Source organism: Bombyx mori, chromosome 3, assembly GCF_030269925.1.
Source record: "Bombyx mori chromosome 3, ASM3026992v2".
NCBI lineage: Eukaryota > Metazoa > Arthropoda > Insecta > Lepidoptera > Bombycidae > Bombyx > Bombyx mori.
This window is the reverse complement of record NC_085109.1, coordinates 12,366,162-12,384,047: the sequence shown is the minus strand read 5'-3', so window position 1 is coordinate 12,384,047 and position 17,886 is coordinate 12,366,162. Positions and strand designations below refer to the sequence as shown.

General features: G+C 40.1%; 1 protein-coding gene across 2 annotated transcripts; it reads right to left on the bottom strand.

Annotated features, from left to right (window-relative positions):
* Positions 1 to 580: 580 nt before the first annotated feature.
* Positions 581 to 17,381, bottom strand: LOC101747070 (sarcoplasmic calcium-binding protein, alpha chain). Of its 2 annotated transcripts, none has more exons than XM_038018425.2 (4): positions 17,196 to 17,381; positions 10,510 to 10,688; positions 9,145 to 9,378; positions 581 to 2,867 (listed from the first exon to the last, which is right to left on the bottom strand). In XM_038018425.2, exons 1-4 carry the CDS (start codon positions 17,245 to 17,247, stop codon positions 2,745 to 2,747), a joined length of 588 nt encoding a protein of 195 aa, XP_037874353.1. In that variant the 5' UTR covers positions 17,248 to 17,381; the 3' UTR covers positions 581 to 2,744. The 2 variants fall into 2 exon arrangements, with proteins under 2 accessions (XP_037874353.1, XP_037874355.1); XM_038018427.2 differs by having other exon boundaries at positions 10,522 to 10,688; positions 17,196 to 17,380.
* Between the last annotated feature and the right edge of the window lie 505 nt (positions 17,382 to 17,886).

The window sequence follows — 17,886 nt, the reverse complement described above, 5'->3', positions numbered from 1 at the left end:
TGAGCTCGTCCACCCATCTAAGCAATAAACAAAAACGGTATATTATTGTAACAATCATTAAAAATAAACACATACTCTTCTGTCTTGCCAGTCGTACCAGAGTAAACCGGCATCGCAGTTTCATTTCGCCGACACAACTTTCAAACAGATCATAAGTACTTGGTATCACTCATATTTGACGTGGAAGTACTATACTGTGTTCAACAACTAATGGGGAACGACGTGGCATTTTTTTTTATTCTTTGTTCTTTATTCGAGCCCATTAGGTTAGGTCAGCTTACGACGTGGCATTAAAGCTTCAATAACTTGAATCACGTTAACGTGTTGCGTATACCTACTTAAAGTTTTAAAAAATCAGCGTTTGTCGGAACACCACTAGTCCACCAGGCATTGACACAAAATGTTTAGGCAAATAATGAAAATTGCAAATATGCATGTGTTCTTGAAGTTATCTTTAGCGGTATCCAAGTTTTTGTCAGACTTGTTTAATTCGCCTATAGCGGTTCATATGTCGTGGTGTCGATACATTTCAATAAAAAACCGCCATCAAAGATTGCTGCTGTTTTTCAAAATAAATGCGTTCACGTAACAAAATTATTTATTTTCCAATCACTCCGCGTACATATTGTTTACAATATTTAGAGTATTTAGAATAAATCTATAAGTATATTATTATAATAATGAAGAAAATGACTAGATTTTTACAAAAATATATCCAATTCACCACGAAAGGGCAGTGAAGATTTAAAAAAAATTTAGTTACAGAATTCAATTATGACAATTTTTTTGTAAATTACGTACAGTCATATGTATGTGCAAATGTTTTATTATAAAAAAAAGTTGTATTATTGGTCGTTATGAATTTCTGTGGATTTTTATACAATTATATTATTTTTTGTGTAAAATAAGAAACAAAAGAAAAGACAATAAAATATCTTAACTACAGGACAAGACGCCCAATAGAATCGCGTAGCGACCGGGCCAATGTTGAAATCCCGCTGACCAGTTGTTCTAAGGAAATATCTATATAATATTCCGAATACACCTACCTTGAGATATGAGTTCTAAGGTCTCAGTATAGTTACAACGGCTGCCTCACCCTTCAAACCGTAACGCATTACTGCATCGCGGCAGAAATAGGTGCTGCGCTCAGGTTTAAAGGATGTGACAGCTGTTATACTATTACAATAATTGAGAATTTAATTCACGTCTCAAGTGTGTTCATGTTCACATTATGATACTAAGGACATCGATAAGCATTTCACCTTAATGTATGCACCCATACATGCAAAAAAAAAAAGTTTTTTCATTAAAACGAAGATTCGCGAACATTTTCTTTTAAGACACCAAACAAACATTTTTTATGCTTTTTCAAGACTCTTTGAGAATCACGTAATCAAACATATAACACAGATGTAATTTATGTTTGTATTATAGTTTTAGGTCTGAATACTGAATAAATAAAAATACTATGATACATCTTAGGTCGGCTTGCAACCAGTTACGGATTTAGGCTTGATGCCGCCCTAGATTATGTTTATTGTGCCACCCTTAATGTCAAAATAAATGTTATTAATTTTGATACAATACTTTTTATATTAAATATAAAATAACTTTATAATTTTTTTACACAAAATAATCTGAACTCATTTTCAAAGGAGACAGTCTACGTTTTTTCGTCTCTAAAATTTTGGCATTTAAAAAATTTTGCCGGCACTCAAATCATGCCGCCCTTTTTTTAACAGACCGGGTTACGTCGGACTCCGGTGCCTCCAGTGAACAAGAGGGAGAAGAGGTAGACCGGGATCCTCCTGCTCTGCCAATTCCTGCCGGGAGACTACGCCTTGAGAAAGGCGCGCGAGGCACTATACGGTGTAAATCATGCCGTCCTAAGCACTGGTCTCAAGGGCCTAGGCGTAAATCCATCACTGTTCGGAAGCTACGAGGGAAGACCAGAGAATGACGTGTAAGCTGCTGCGTGAGGGGTGAGCGCACTCTGTGACCCACATCGGTTCTGACAAGAGTTGCCACACGTCCCGTATTTCCCGGGACATCCCGTATTTTAGGCTTAGTATAAAATGTCCCGGCGGGATTGACTCTGTCCCTTATTCAAACCGTACAATTATAATTGTATTGATTTTTATAAATATGTTAAAACCGATAAAAATATGTTAACACTGACTTGCTCCTCGAAGTAATATAAAAAAAAAAAATGTCACTATATAATTTTGTTTTATATTTGTACCGGGTAAAAAAGTAAGTCCCGTATTTTTTCCTATTTAAGCATTTGCCCCTGATAGGCAAAATATGAAAAAAAGATCTGGCAACCCTGGCAACCCTGACTCAGCAGCGTATTCCGGGGGTACGAGTTGGCGGTGCTGGCTAGGCTCACGGTGCCTACCCTTGCGGCCTCACAATACGCCCAGCTCATAACACCACTTGTAAGAAAAACTTGTAAATCTTCATCCGCCACTAAAGCTCGTTTGAGTCGAATAATTGAGAACCATTAAATCCAAAATGACAAGACGCCGCTGCTGACCTTTACTTAAAACTAAATTTCAAACGCTCATCTTGAGCTACGAAAAAAATTTTATACAATTACCTTTGAACAATTTAGTAAATTTACATTCAATAAAAACGTACTCGTACAACAAATAGGCTAATAAATATTATGATGTAGGTATTTTATGAGAAAGAACATTTCAGTCATGATTAAAATTTAACCTAAAAATTAATAAGAGATCCTAAAATTCTAATGGTCCAAACAAGTGTTTCGCTTCGCAGTCATCGCTAACGTCGCCCAGGAACTGAGCGAAGAGTTCTTGATATCTGGAGAGCGTCAGGCCGCCCCTCCGCCTGTCGTCATCCTAAAAAACAAACACCCATCTAAGCCATAAAAAAATTTAAAAAAATGACTTTCAAAAACTATAAACTTTTATGTGAAACAAAAAAACTGACTGCACTGACTGAAAAAGTGACTGACTGCATTAAAAATACTAACTAAATAGCAATTTAAACATGTGACTTTAGTAAAGGTACGCGAGATTTTTTGTTTCATTTAACAATTAATTTTATTTCATGATTTTTCGACCGTATAATACATAATATTAATATAATTCTTTGGCCCAGTTTACACTAATTTACAGCCAAAGACTTTTGACAGATTTCAACATTATGGTATCATTTCCGTTTTTTATTATACAATATAAATAAAAATAGGTAGGTATGTATTCTTTTCGCGACTTTATCGCTCGACTTCGAGTAAGCATGCGTATTAATTACATTTCAAACCACGTAACCATGTTAATACGGAACGAACGTTTTCCCGCCAACTCACGTTATCTATTGCAACAATAATATTAAATCCCAATAACACCGAAGTGACACTGCCCACGTCTATTGTAGCGATTTGGACATTAGCCAGTAAGAAAGTATTCTTTAACGCTTTATTCATTTCGTTGCATAATTTTTATTATTTATTTTTGTGAGCGTATCTTTAAACTAGTTCGCAACATTTTATATTTAGATCGTAGTGGGATTGTTTATGTCGTCACAAATGAGGATGTACACGGAAATTGTTGTGTAGACGCGAGCAGGGGCAATGTTTTGTATGTTAAGAACGGTTACCGCTGATGTTCCGGGTTTACGACTGAAGATATAACAACCAAAAAATTCTTAATTAAGTTTTTTTTTATTGCCCGTTTAGGCAGACGAGCACACGGCCCACCTGATGATGAGTGGATACCGTCACCCATGGACTTCAGCAATGCCAGGGGCAGAGCCAAGACGCTGCCTACCGTTAAGTACTCTCCACAAGCCTCGTTTGAAGCAGGATATGTCATAGCGCTCGGAAAACACCGTCGAGGGGAGCATTTCAAAGCCGGATGGTACGTGGCAAAAAAGATCTCTGGAAGCGCACTGTGGATGAAAGAATGCACTTGAGTGCATTTTTGCTGAACTGGACCTCAACAGAGGCATAGTTATTAAAATAATTATAATACAATTGTTAAACGTATTTACAATTATTTATATGTTGGTAGGGGTATAACAATTTAAAAGAAATGAAATGATCCATTACTGATTTAAAACACATACAACTTCCATACTTAAATTTTTTAAATATTATTATGAAAGTGTGTTGTTTGTCATTATTTCACGTCCAACGAAGCAACGAATTGACATGATTCTTTAAACTAACACCACGCGTATAATAATAATATTAGATCAGAAGAGGGGCATAGGCTACCTTTCGTCCTGAAAAAACAACAGGTGGTAGGACCTCTTGTGAGTCCGCGCCGGTAAGTATCACCACCCTACCTATTTCTGCCATGAAGCAAAAATGCGTTTCAGTTTGAAGGGTGGGGCAGCCATTGTAACTATACTTGAGATCTTAGAACTTATATCTCAAGGTGGGTGGCGCATTAACGTTGTAGATGTCTATGGGTTCCAGTAACCAATTAACACCAGGTGAGCTGTGAGGTGCAGCAGCAATTAACGCCATCCGGGTGTCGTATAGTTACTACACTCATTACAGCGCGAATACAGCTCTATGACTGTGACTGTACCAATCACCTGAGACCGGATGATGATATTATGGCATCAGGATAACCGTATTCATACTATCTAAACCTAACAACAGGTGATTTGTTCAATGAATAAGGATCACACAGCCTATCGCAAGTACTCTCTAGTATCCACGTGTTTTGTGTACATTTCGGCATACAAATTTTGATTGACCATGGGCTCTATTCATCTGCTCTATTAAAAAAACGCAGCAAAAGGATGGGTATTAGTCAGTATGCTTAGTGTGAGTTTTTTAACGTTCTCGATAGCGTAAAAGTTAGCCCAATTTTGTATGCAGTTAGAACAGCGCCCCTGGCGGCAAACATACGCAAACGATGCCACTCCATACAAATATGAGCTAACTTTTACGCTATCGAGAACGTTAAAAAACTCGCACTAAGCAGCACACAGATGCACGATATTTATTATTAAATCGTTTACATCACATCTCGTTTTGTTAAACGCCTCGGCACCATGTCAACGACATCAGCGTCGGCCGGTATCGGTGCCAGAATCTCCCGGGATCGCACATCAGACAGTTCATAATTTACAGAGACTCCAGTTTACAGATGAACAAATCGAGGAGTGACACGATACTGGATTTATTTTATTTATTTATTTATAACTTCTTATACTAGAAAGTATAAAGGCGGACTTAATGCCATAGGCATTCTCTAACAGTCTACCTTAGGGGAGTGCAGAGATGAAGCAGTGATTTACGTTGTTTAACCGCAGATTTGTTTTGTAAATGGAATAGTAGGTACTCTTTTATTTATTTAAACACCGGAATCTTTGGTCTTATTTAAGTCCCTATTGCTTATATCTGGATATGGCAATTATGTAGCAATAATATTCACACTGTGAATTCACGCGGTTGTCCATCAATAGCATTACAAGGGATCATCCCTGTAAATGTGGTATTCCAAGTAATACATTATTTTCGTTTGTTCTCTCTTTCGATTTCCGTCATTTTCGTCGAGCTTCCATTATAATTGTATTTGTAATTGTAATTTCAATGTACAATTTGTGAAATCATAAGGCTACGATTACTGTTCACCATTTAGGCCATCATATGTGATTAAATTAATTAATTAAATCATTGCATTAAGCGAAAAATGTCCACTATAACTCGTTTACAATCTGGGTAATTGCTCAAAATCCCGAGATTCATGCGGTTTCGGTATAATTCCCAATGAGAATGATTAACTATTATCGTTTTTAAAGTGAGACAATACTCAGGAAGGCATCTGATGTAAGTGTGGTAGTATGACCACAGCAATGTTTGCGCTTTGTAAATAAAAAATCTGGCTCGGTGGAGTGATGACCTGTGCAGGGTGGCTGGCAGGAACTGAATGAGAGAAACCGAGGATCGTGCTCAGTGGCGAACAATTGGAGAGGCCTATGTCCAGCAGTGGACTGATATAGGCTGATGATCATGATGATGATGAAATAAAAAATCCCCTGCTGTTTCATAGCCCCAATCATAAATGTCATAGATCAATTAATCAATCAATGAGCCCTTTATCCTGAACTATTAAGACTGTTGATTTAATTTTGGATATTTTACAGAATGTCTCTCAGTTTAGTGCGCTTATTGGCATAAGCCTAATGTAACATCTTTCATTTTTATATTCTTTAGCGGTTGCTAGGGTTCTCCTCCACTTAAGACGGACTGTTAACTTTATCTCATTCTCCCATCTCATTCCTTGCCTTCCTCTATTTCATTTAGTCTTTATGGTCTCTACAAACGTCATACATAAATACAAATAATTTACATGATCTGAATATTTTAATAGGAATGAACCGTCTGCATTAATTATGTTCTTCGACCATGCAATGATCGTGTATGACGCGAATATTTCTGGAAACACATGCTATTACATCGCTCGGTCTATTATTACACGTGATCGCTGAGATGATAGCTAAGGACGACGTGTGCATTGGTTGTTAAATCTTCATAGAAATTATTCAATATAACTTTATATTCGTCAACTAAAATATCATAAAGTTAAATTCCTCTGAATTATATAGCGATTAAATGATTCACGTGTTACATTAACATACATTTATTAGGTATACTTGATATCAAAATTATCTTTAAGAACCGTTTTTATTTATTTATGAAATACCTTTGCATTCGCAGGGCTTTTGTTATAGCTGTCCCGCCATGAGAAAGATATAGAATCCATAGCTATAACAACGTGAAGAAGGAAACCTAATGTTGTTGCGACAATATTTTTTTTTTTGGTCGGGAGGAAATCGCCGAACCTCCGCCCTCCCCTGGGGATGGAGGGCGGGGCATGTCGGAGTCGAACTGACTAAAACCTCCTGTCGCTCAACAACCCGCGTCCGAACCTCGCATGAGACAGAACCCGTGAAAAGGCAAAGGGGGGAGAGTGAAGCGTTTAGTGCGGAGCACATCTCTCTCATCAACCCCCCCCTCGGGACGCCGGAGTAGCAGTCGTCGGCGCCACGGCCTCAGTCGGCAGGCTATCCGGAGCCCGCCTAGATGGCGCCGGTTAGAATGGGTTATCCTACGGAATACCCCGCTGGGTCAGAACCAGCGTGGTTCGAGGATAGCCAGCCTTCCATCACCCGGATGCTCTTGCGTAAAACGCGTGCAGAGCAGCTTGCACGTCGTCTTCTTAGGTCCCCTTCGCCGGTCCCCAGACCGACATATGAAGGGGACCCGAAACACTTAGAGGGCCAGGGCTTGGGCGAGATCCGCCTCCCTGGCCCCCGCTCGACGGCGGCGAGCTTGCGCGTCTCTCACGCGCCCCGCTGCCTCCTTCTGCGAGATTGTGCACTCGCAGAAGTCGAGCATCGCCTTCCACGACTCGTCGTCGCCGAGCATCGATGTCACAACACTCGGCAACTTATTGTGACCATAGGTTTTTTTTATTGCTTATATGAGTGGACGAGCTCACAGCCCACCTGGTGTTAAGTGGTTACTGGAGCTCATAGACATCTACAACGTAAATGCGTCACCCACCTTGAGATATAGGTTCTAAGGTCTCAGTATAGTTACAACGGCCGCCCCACCGTTCAAACCGAAACGCATTACTGCTTCACGGCAGAAACAGGCAGGGTGGTGATACCTACCTGCGCGGACTCACAAGAGGTCCTACCACCTAACGACACCTTCTTAATTGATAGCCTGGAATTACTATATGAACGTGCTTCTTCTTTATCGTTCCCTCGCTGCCTTCGATCAACAATAGTTACTATTGTTGATCGAAGCTCACTGCTGAGGATTGCGACCATATGTGAATTTTCTTCACAGTATACGGTCATGTGTGGCATGGACCGCATGGTATAGACTACCACCAGCCGCTTCCTTAACCAGATCTGACCATCTGGCTGGTATTCTGCCCACGCGCGTTTGCTCTTTATGCGACCCGAAATTATTATTATGAGCTTCTCTGATTCATATCTGGGAGACCGCATGATTTGTCCGAAGATCGATCTAATATCTGTTTTGGTTTTAGGACGTTTCTTGAATCGACACGAGTAAGCATCAATCGTGGTGCTACATATAGGTATCTGTCGGAAAGCATTGATACTTTCTTCCTATGACGACAGATCGTCACCGAATGGAAAGCAGTTGACGTCGCCCAAAACACGTAATTTCGAATCCTCCCGAAACACTAACGGTGCTTTTAGGTACCTCAAGCACCGGTCGTCGTTCTCGGCGCTCCCGTCGCTTGCGACGAAGGGCTCGATGAGTAAATTAACCCACAGACACAGCCCATTGAGTTTCTGACTGAGGATCTTCACAGTGGGTCGCGTTTCCAATCCAGTGGTAGATTCTGCGAAGCACGGCTCTTGCTAGGGTTCCCATCCAGGCGGACTCAAAACACGCCCTACCACCAGTGTGCTTAGTGCGAGTTTTTTAACTTCTCGATAGCGTAAAAGTTAACTCAAATTTTTATGCAGTTGGAACAGCGCCCCTAGCGGCAAACGAAGAAACGCTGTCAAACTACATACAAGAGTTAACTTTTACGCGAACGAGAAGTTAAAAAACTTGCACTAAGCATACAGTCTAATTATATTGAACCTCAGGTTATCGACGGTTCTTTTATTCGCATATCGCATATGTACATAATAATGTACATGGTAATGTGCGTATGGTGTTGCTTTTGTTTTTTGTGTAATATTAAATTTCTAAATTTCTCTTCTCTGTTCAGTTTCTACTTATATGCGATTTTGATGGTGGAAACATGTTTGATTATTGTTTTAGCTATTTTTTTTAAATGTTATATGTTTGTGTTATACTGTTGGTTTCCCAAATCTATATATATAAAAATGAATTGCTGTTCGTTAATCTTCCTAAAACTCCAGGACGGCTGGACCGATTTGGCTAATTTTGGTCTTAAATTATTCGTGGAAGTCCAGGGAAGGTTTAAAAGGTGAGAAAATATAAATAAGCTCGGAATTATATAAAAACAAACAATTTTGTTTTTCCTTTGATGTGTTCCCTTGATGTGTCTTTTATTTATCGATTGAGTCACTACGAAGTCTGCCGGGTCAGGTAGTAAATAAATAAATAATTAAATACGTGTACAACAACAAGAAGCTCACATTTAACAGTGTACTGTAGGCTTCGTCGACAACCTTGATATCCTCCACGACCATCCTCTGCACGCAGTCGTATCTATACTCTTCGAGGGCGAGCACACCGTCACAGTTAATGTCGATCATTCTGAAGTTAGTCTCGATGAACGCTCGCATCGACTGGGGGAAGTCTTCGTACCTCCTACCCACGCAGCTGTTCATAACAGCCTGCTTAAACTCGTCTACCGTTACGATGCCGTCCTGAAATATAAAGCTTTTAGTGCTGCAATAGCTTGTCACAGCCGCGACAAGCATAAAGCGTGCGCTTAGCTGACGCTTGTGCTATTGTTAGATTTGAAATAAAGAAGGCATGCATGGTATTACACTCAATGTGTTCCATTAAAAATACTAATAGATACATTAATGTATGTTATATTTAAATATCACATTGACATTAAATTAATAAAATAATAACTTATCTAAAGACGAATATATAAATCTATATATAAATAATATATAAATCTACAATAGTTTTTACGGATGTTCCATTATAACTACTGAACCATGCATCCGATTGACTTGAAACTTGGTATCCATGTAGAAAATACATGTACTTAATGGATAGGCTAATATTTATATGAGTGTTCGACTCACGGTTGACGGGTACAGCTAGTCATGTAATAAAAATCAAAAGCCGCAAAAATATAAGTTGCGTATTTACTGGTAGGTACCATCGCCCTGCCTATTTCTGCCGTGAAGCAGTAATGCGTTTCGGTTTGAAGGGCGGGGCAGCCGATGTACTATATTGAGACCTTACAACTCAGGTCTCAGTTGGGTGGCGGCATTTACGCTGTAGATGTCTATGGGCTCCGGTAACCATTTAACACTCGGTGTAACGCCGTGAGCTCGTCCGTCCATCTAAGCAATAAAAAAATATATAATTTTTTCTGGTACATTTTTGGTATCTTATTTAAATTCCGAAATTTTGAGGCGACAGATAATCAGCTTCGATGCACTCAATTAAACATTATGCATGTAAAGGAAAGATTTCAATGCGCATAAGTAAATATTTGCTTACGTAAATCAATGGTACTGAAATAGATCATGTGTGTGTGTGTGTATGAGAGTTATTCTTGGCATATGAAAGAGTCTTAAGACATAAATCTGATATTTATGTGCGAATAATTATTTTGTAGGTACATATAATAATATATTATATTATGCATACTATACTCGAACCTTCACTACAATAGTGTCATACCAATCTACCACATGCTGCAAGCATGCACAAGTAATGCCACTGTAGGTAATGTGAAAGTAGAAAGAAGCTGGACATCACAACATCGGCATAAGCGCTGCGACCTGCGTAATAAAATAGATTAGGTAACCGACATAGTCCGGCACCTTGTCGAAGTCCGCCAGCTGTGCGATCTCCTCCCACAGATTGAGCATCACGTGCTGGTACTTCTGGAGACGGGCGGAGCTGCAGTCGCCCTTCCCTTCAAGCACGCACGTCCGGAGCGCCAGACAATGGAAATCGTGCGCATCTAGATACCCATTGTTGTCTATATCTGGAAATGAAGTAGATTTAACCTTCAATCATAAGAGTACCTTTAAAATAAATACGTAAATCTTTTGGATTCAATTTTTATTTTATTGCTTAGATCGGCGGACGAGCTCATAGCCCAACTGGTGTTAAGTGGTTACTGAACCCCATAGACATCTACAACGTCAATGCCGCCAGCCACCTTGAGATATGAGGTCTCAGTATAGTACAACAGCTGCTCCACCCTTCGAATCGAAACGCATTACTGCTTCACGGCAGAAATAGGCGGGGTGGTGGTACCTACCCGTGCGGACTCACAAGAGGTCCTACCACCAGTAAAACCAGATTCTCCGCAATCTTCTATACAAGTTCGAATACAAACTAAAAAAGGTCGAGGTCGTATCATCATTAAAATTAATGTTTTAGGAATTATCTCTAAGCGTTGTCATCGTTGCGAACTTTAAAGTAAACTTTTCTGTGAAATTTTAGCGTAAAATGTGACAAAAAATCAGTATTTTTTAGGAATACTAAAGAAAAACTGTAAACAAATGTCTTTGTCTGATAAAACGAGCGACACCCGCCCATAAACTCTGCGTATTGATGTTTCATCCATCACTTATTTTATTGCTTCAGGATGCTTGTAAAATCAATACTTTCGCTTTAATGTGAATGTTCTGGCTCATTCTTTGAAAGTCTTTTAACTGACAAGGTTAGAGGGAGGGCAGGCGATCACGGGTTCGATCACCTACGTTGGACAGATCTCATGGAAGCTGTGACACAGACGTCCTTGGTCCATAGTTCCAGAGACTTTGAAGACCGCAACAAGTGGAGGGCATTGCGGAGGCTGCTAAACCAATGGGTATGCAGCGTCATCAACAACAATTGCTCTGTCAAGAGTGAACAACTAAGGAACGAATATGACAAAATTGAATTTAGAAAGGAATTAACCGTACCATTTTAATCGAAACCGCCGACCGGGTATCCCACAGTATGTTCGGCGACGACAGCGACGACGAAAATGCGGACCGCATCGCAGTCCGCAGCCGCCGACGCGCCGTCCCGTCCTCCTGGTGCCAGCGCGCTAGAGTGACGGTAGCGTGCGGCGCAGCCTCAACCCCCTTAGGTCGCTCCGTGACCATCACCGGGAGGAGACTGCCTCCTCATAAGGGCCGGAGCTGGACAAACGCCCTCCTCCGAACCCCGGCTCGACGGCGGCGGCACGGCGCCGAGAGGGAAGAAGAGCTCTCCCTCTCCCGTTCCACCGCCTCCTTCTGCGAGATGGTGGACTCGCAGAAGTCGAGCATCGCCTGCCAGGACTCGTCACTGCCGAGCATCGTAACCAGGACGGTCGGAAGCGACATGTCCGATCCTATATTTGCAACGAGGACGCAGCGCTGCTCCGCGAAAGCGGGGCAGTACGCGAGCGTGTGCTCCGCCGTGTCCTCGTTGCAGCCACTGCAGTGGTGGCACTTCGGCGTCGGCTCCCTCCGGGCGACGAGGTGCAGGTAGCGACCGAAACAGCCGTGTCCCGTGAGCACCTGCGTCGCTCGGAAGGTAAGACGTTCTCGGTCGCGATTCACCCAGTCCGAGAGGACCGGGTGGATCGCCTCGACGGTCCGTCGCCTGTAGGCGGGGTCCGCCAGGCGGCCAGACCACGCCTCGAGCATGGCACGCCGAGATTGAAGCTTCCGCGCTAGAACTTCCGCCGCGCCGGGACACGGCTCCCCCCTGGAGCGGTAATCGCATCGCCACACTTCACCCCATCATGACCTATGTAAGCGTAATGTTCGCTCACGCGGCTCGCACCAACTTGAAGCCCCCTTCAAATCATTCAATCCCGTTTTTGCAGGATAGCCGTCGGATCAGCATGGTTCCTAAGGAACGTGGACCTCCATGATGACTTGGAGCTTGACTCGGTCAGTAATTATTTACAGTCGGCATCTTTGCGCCACTTCGAGAAGGCGCTACGACATGAAAACCCTCTTGTCGTGGAAGGACGAATGACGATGCAATAAGTCTATTAATTTGGCTTAAAATACCAAACCAGGATCACAGCAACGAAAAAAATATTCCAGTTCGTCCCGCTATTGAAGCGGAGCTTTTAATGTATTCTTCATTATTGCATTATATGGGCTGACATTAATATTTACTGGTGGTAGGACCTCTTGTGAGTCCGCACGGGTAGATATCACCACCCCGCCTATTTCTGCTGTAAAGCAGTAATGCGTTTCGGTTTGAAGGGTGGGGCAGCCGTTGTAACTATACTGAGACCTTAGAACTTGTATCTCAAGGTGGGTGGCGCATTTACGTTGTAGATGTCTATGGGCCCCAGTAAGCACTTAACACCAGGTGGGCTATGAGCTCGTCCACCCATCTAAACAATAAAAATAAAAAAATTATACTTTATTGAACACTAAAGTATTATCAAAAAAGTATTTATTGGTATTATTCCACAGAGGCCCAATCTTTTACATTACCTATTCACTTGCCATGTTCTTAACTTGCTATATCTCTGTTTTTAATTAATATTTAATTTAAATTATAAGCTCCGTCCACTGACTCATCGCAGGATTATGAAAGTAGGGCCGCGATCGGTCTGGCTAATACTAGACGTGTTGTAAATTAAATGCCAAGCATATCGTGTGGCCAATGCCAATTTTATCACGACGATTAATGCAAGATAACTCATGTAATTAATCAGTAGTTATAATGAATCGGTTAATTTCGACAAATTTGTTGAGAATTCATTAATGTAATCGATTTCGTCGTTTGCTTTTTGCTTTACAGAGGAATCATTATCGAAACTAAGATTTTGAGGTTGAAAACTGTATACGCGTGTGTGGTCTATGTGTGCCGAAAGCTGTACTTATGATTTTATGAAAAGAAAATGAAAGTAAACATTCTCGAACATTTTTTACTAATAAAAGTTTTAATACCCGGCATCGTTTTAACAGATTAGTTAAAAACAGCGCCCCTAGCGGCAAACGTAGGCAAACGTTCCAACTCCATACAAATTAAGAGTTAACTTTTACGCTATCGACAACGTTATAAAACTCGCACTAGGCACATCTAGAGCACTACGAACTTCTTCTTTGCCCACATCAACACAAGGGCTACTGTCAAAAATAATAATTAATTGTTACTTTGTAACTACGTATTTTATTTTCGTATATCAACATTTTCCTAAAACGACCCAGGAATGAGCATTAAAACTTAGATAAAAAATGTTCGAGAACGTTTTCTTTCATTACCGTTTCATAAAATGTTAGGTAATGCTACAGTAAAAACGGGATTATAGCAAACATTTTCAGTAATTTATTTGATTGTTGTTTTGTTACGGCTGGACGTTTATGTTGTCTTGCTTATTAAGGAACTGTATGAATAGTACGTGACTTGTAAAACGTGGGAGTAAAATTACTCAATGAGTGGATAGGCATGTTTAAATAGGGTTGCCCATTAGTAAACTATCACTTGCTAGAAGTACGAATTGATGAACTAGTAAGTCATATATTTATAAAACGACATCTGAAACTGAAATAATCTGAAACTAGATAAGTAATAGCGTTATTAGAAGCGGTATTGTTAGGAGCTTTTCTTCGTTTTGTAGCCGATGGATATCACACTTTACTACCACGTATAAATGAAAGAAAAAATAGCATGAGGTATAATGTCTTTTGGTTATGTAGCCTTGGTCCATAATAGCACAATTCGATCTATTCTCGCGGGTGCTATAAAAGGCGATTCAGACATTGACTGAAGAATGGGAAGCAGGACTATCCGAGTATTATATTATATAATATTATACCAGCGCATTACGATCCCATGCTGGCTTTCATCCGTGGCAAGCCGCACGGAATGTGTTCGCATCTTTTCAACGCAATATAATTTTGCAGCGCTTTAATTAATCTGCATCGAAGACACTTTTGATCATCAAAGAAACTACATACTCCTCTTAAAAGAGCATTTCATGAAAGACTTACCCGTCATAATATATCACGAACATTTCTAAAACATTTAATATATTTTTAACATCGTTTGGGCTCTGATGATAAGAAAACCTAGTTACCTACAGACGCTGATTTGTAAAAAAGGTCTGGGAAGAGGTTGCCTTGAGAATTTTGTCATTTTTGGTTGGTCTTGCTGTGTCATGTCACGCTTTTTTTTACAATAAAATCATTTCTGATCAAATCATCACTATTTTTAATTAAAATTTATTAAAATTTATTTTCTATTTTTAGTTGGATTTTCTATAAAAGCGTATTTTATTAGTTTGTTTAAACTATTATTTATTTTTCATTTTTTAGTTGAATTGAAATTTTTTCAATTTTTATTTTTTGATGTGAATTGTCATCACTCCTTAATAAGTAGGTATACCAAATTCCAAGTTAATCCGACGTTTTGAAGGGGGTCAAAATCATGTTCAAAGATTCCGTTACAAACATACATACATCTGAAGCTAATAAAAGCGTATATAATAATATATATAAGCCACCAGCTCCACTTCGATAAAGCGGCACGACACGAGAACCCTCTCATCCTGGCCGCCGGTAACTACATTCCCGATCCTGCGGAAAGAATGGAAAGCAGTCGACGTCGCCCAAAACACCTCATTTCGGATCCTCCCGATCCACTAACGGTGCTTTTAGGTACTTCAAGCACCGGTCACCGTTCTCGTCGAACCCGCCGCTTGCGACGAAGGGCTCGACGAGTAAATTAACCCTCAGACACAGCCCACTGAGTTTCTCGCCGGATCTTGTCAGTGGGTCGCGTTTCCGATCCGGTGGTAGATTCTGCGAACCACTACTCTTGCTAAGGTCCGTGTTAGCAACGTCGTCAGGTTTGAGCCCCGTGAGCTCACCTACTAGTTAGGTTACGCTGGAATAGCCTCTCAAGGCTACCAGCTAAGGTAGGAAAAAAAAAAAAAACCACCAGCCCTAACAAGGTCACAGTAGTAAACAGGTCGTTGGTTCGAGAGGGCGCGTCGAGTCGGTAACAGTTGTGAAACGTTGGAGCGAAGCCACGTAGTCACAACGACCTGCCGAGTGACGAGCGTCGAACGAAAACTATGTAATGTTCATTGTGCATAATAATGTCAATGTTAATTGATTGTACTACATTGAACAATTGCAATGGGAGCCGTGAAAGACAACTCTAGAAGCGTGTTCTTCGTTAAATAATGTCGATTCGCCCTAGACACGTCCTTGCGGATCCATTAGATCCAACAACTCTTGCATTAGATACCTCCAGCTCTAACACTAGGAGCAGGCTTAGGGATCCCAGTAACCATACTAGTCGAACTCGGAAATTGATATTGGTATAAGTGATTTTTGCATTCAAATCGCTAACATATTACTGCAATCACTAACACACACTAATAAGTTAAGTTACCTGTCTTAACGGAAAAAAAACGTTACATGGTTTCTGTAGGTACACATCTTCTAAATACTTTATACCTAATAGAGTACCTGAGGTTTGTTTTTCTCACTTTATATTTAAATACAAAAAAGTTAAGTATTCCTGCTACCACTAATACTACTATTACACTAGCTGTGAAATTGTGATAATACTAGTGACAAGCGCCCACCCCGACTCGTGCAAGAAGATTTATAGGTTTTCAACAAAAATAACACACATTTGGTTCAAGTCCAATGCGGAAAATCAATGCGTTGATTAACTTTAACAATAGTTAGAAATATCCGATATATTCTATCGGTGAAACTATTATTTTATTCACATAATTATAATAAATTAATATAAATATTATAATGCGCATTTGTACTCTATTCATACTGTAAATTAGTTTAGGATATACAGGAAAATAAATATTTGGTCAAGTCACCTGGGGAATATCTAGTGTTACTACTTTCTAATTATCGGTTCATAGCAGCTGTATCCTTATGTGATAACATAATCCTCCCACTAATTTCTATCATAATTTTCCTACGCTCCTACATAAAAAAGGCTTGATGTCAGACAACAACGGCAACCTTAATAATACTCATTACAACATGGATAACAAACATTAGCGATGATTATCATATCTTATTTTTTTTTTTAATAAATAAATAAATAAATATTTACTAACAATCACGCCACGTTAACTGGTCCCGTGATAAGTTCGTAAAGAACTTGTGTTACAGGTACCAGATAACGGAAATAAATGTAAGATTTTTATTATACACATACATATATTTAATATACATCCATATCCCTGGAAAAGATATTTATCATACAAATATCTTCCCTTGGCGGGATTCGAACCCGCGACCCCCTTGTGTAGTGACCATGTCACTTACCACTACACCAGACGACCTTTATTAAAAAATAATAAGATCGTCTACAAACTCATAACTTCTAAAATACTTTGAAATTGATTTTTCTAGTGTTATAAAATTTTCCAATGTTATTTTCCTATAAAGATTGGCATATGCATTATGATAGTTCTTGTTTACAGGTTAACACACCTATAAAGTCCCATAACCAATGACCCATTGGTAACTCAATTTAAACATCCAATTCACATTGAACTTACCGTAAAGATATTTTACAACGAAAGCGACACGATTGTCCCACGAATACGCCATTTTATATTAAATAGTTTTAAAATATAAATATGTGGCTTTCAGCACAAATTAATTATCCAATTTCACAATATATATTTTTTAATATTTCGGTACGTTTGACACACGCGTCTGAACGCGCGGACTGGATTGCACTGAAACTTCAAACCGAACGCCCGCGCATTTCGTGAAACGCTAATGTACGAGTATTTATTTTATAAATAAGCAAAAAACTACTTTATCAAACATTCCTAAAGAGTTATATTCTTTTGATTTGTTTGGTTAAAGTACGGCTTTTATGATTCCGAACAGTGAGTATCTAGAATCTTGGTCAATTCGATAATCTTCATATTGTTAAACAGCTGTTTTATAGTTATCTGTATCCCATCTGCTAAAATCTTACAAGAGACCATGGACATCACGACGTGAACGCTTCTGCTAGAAACGTAAGATTATACTCAAATGAATATGTACTCCTGCAAGCAATATGACTGCCAGCAATATGTTCACCTTTTTTTTTTTCATTTCCTACCTAACGGCCTGGCCACGGGGATCGGCGGTGCGAACAGCGAAGCGGTGGGCGAGGCGACCATTCGCGCAGCACCGTTTGCAGGCCACGGGTTCTCCCGTTCGCCGCCGCGACTAGTAAGGAAGTCCGACAGC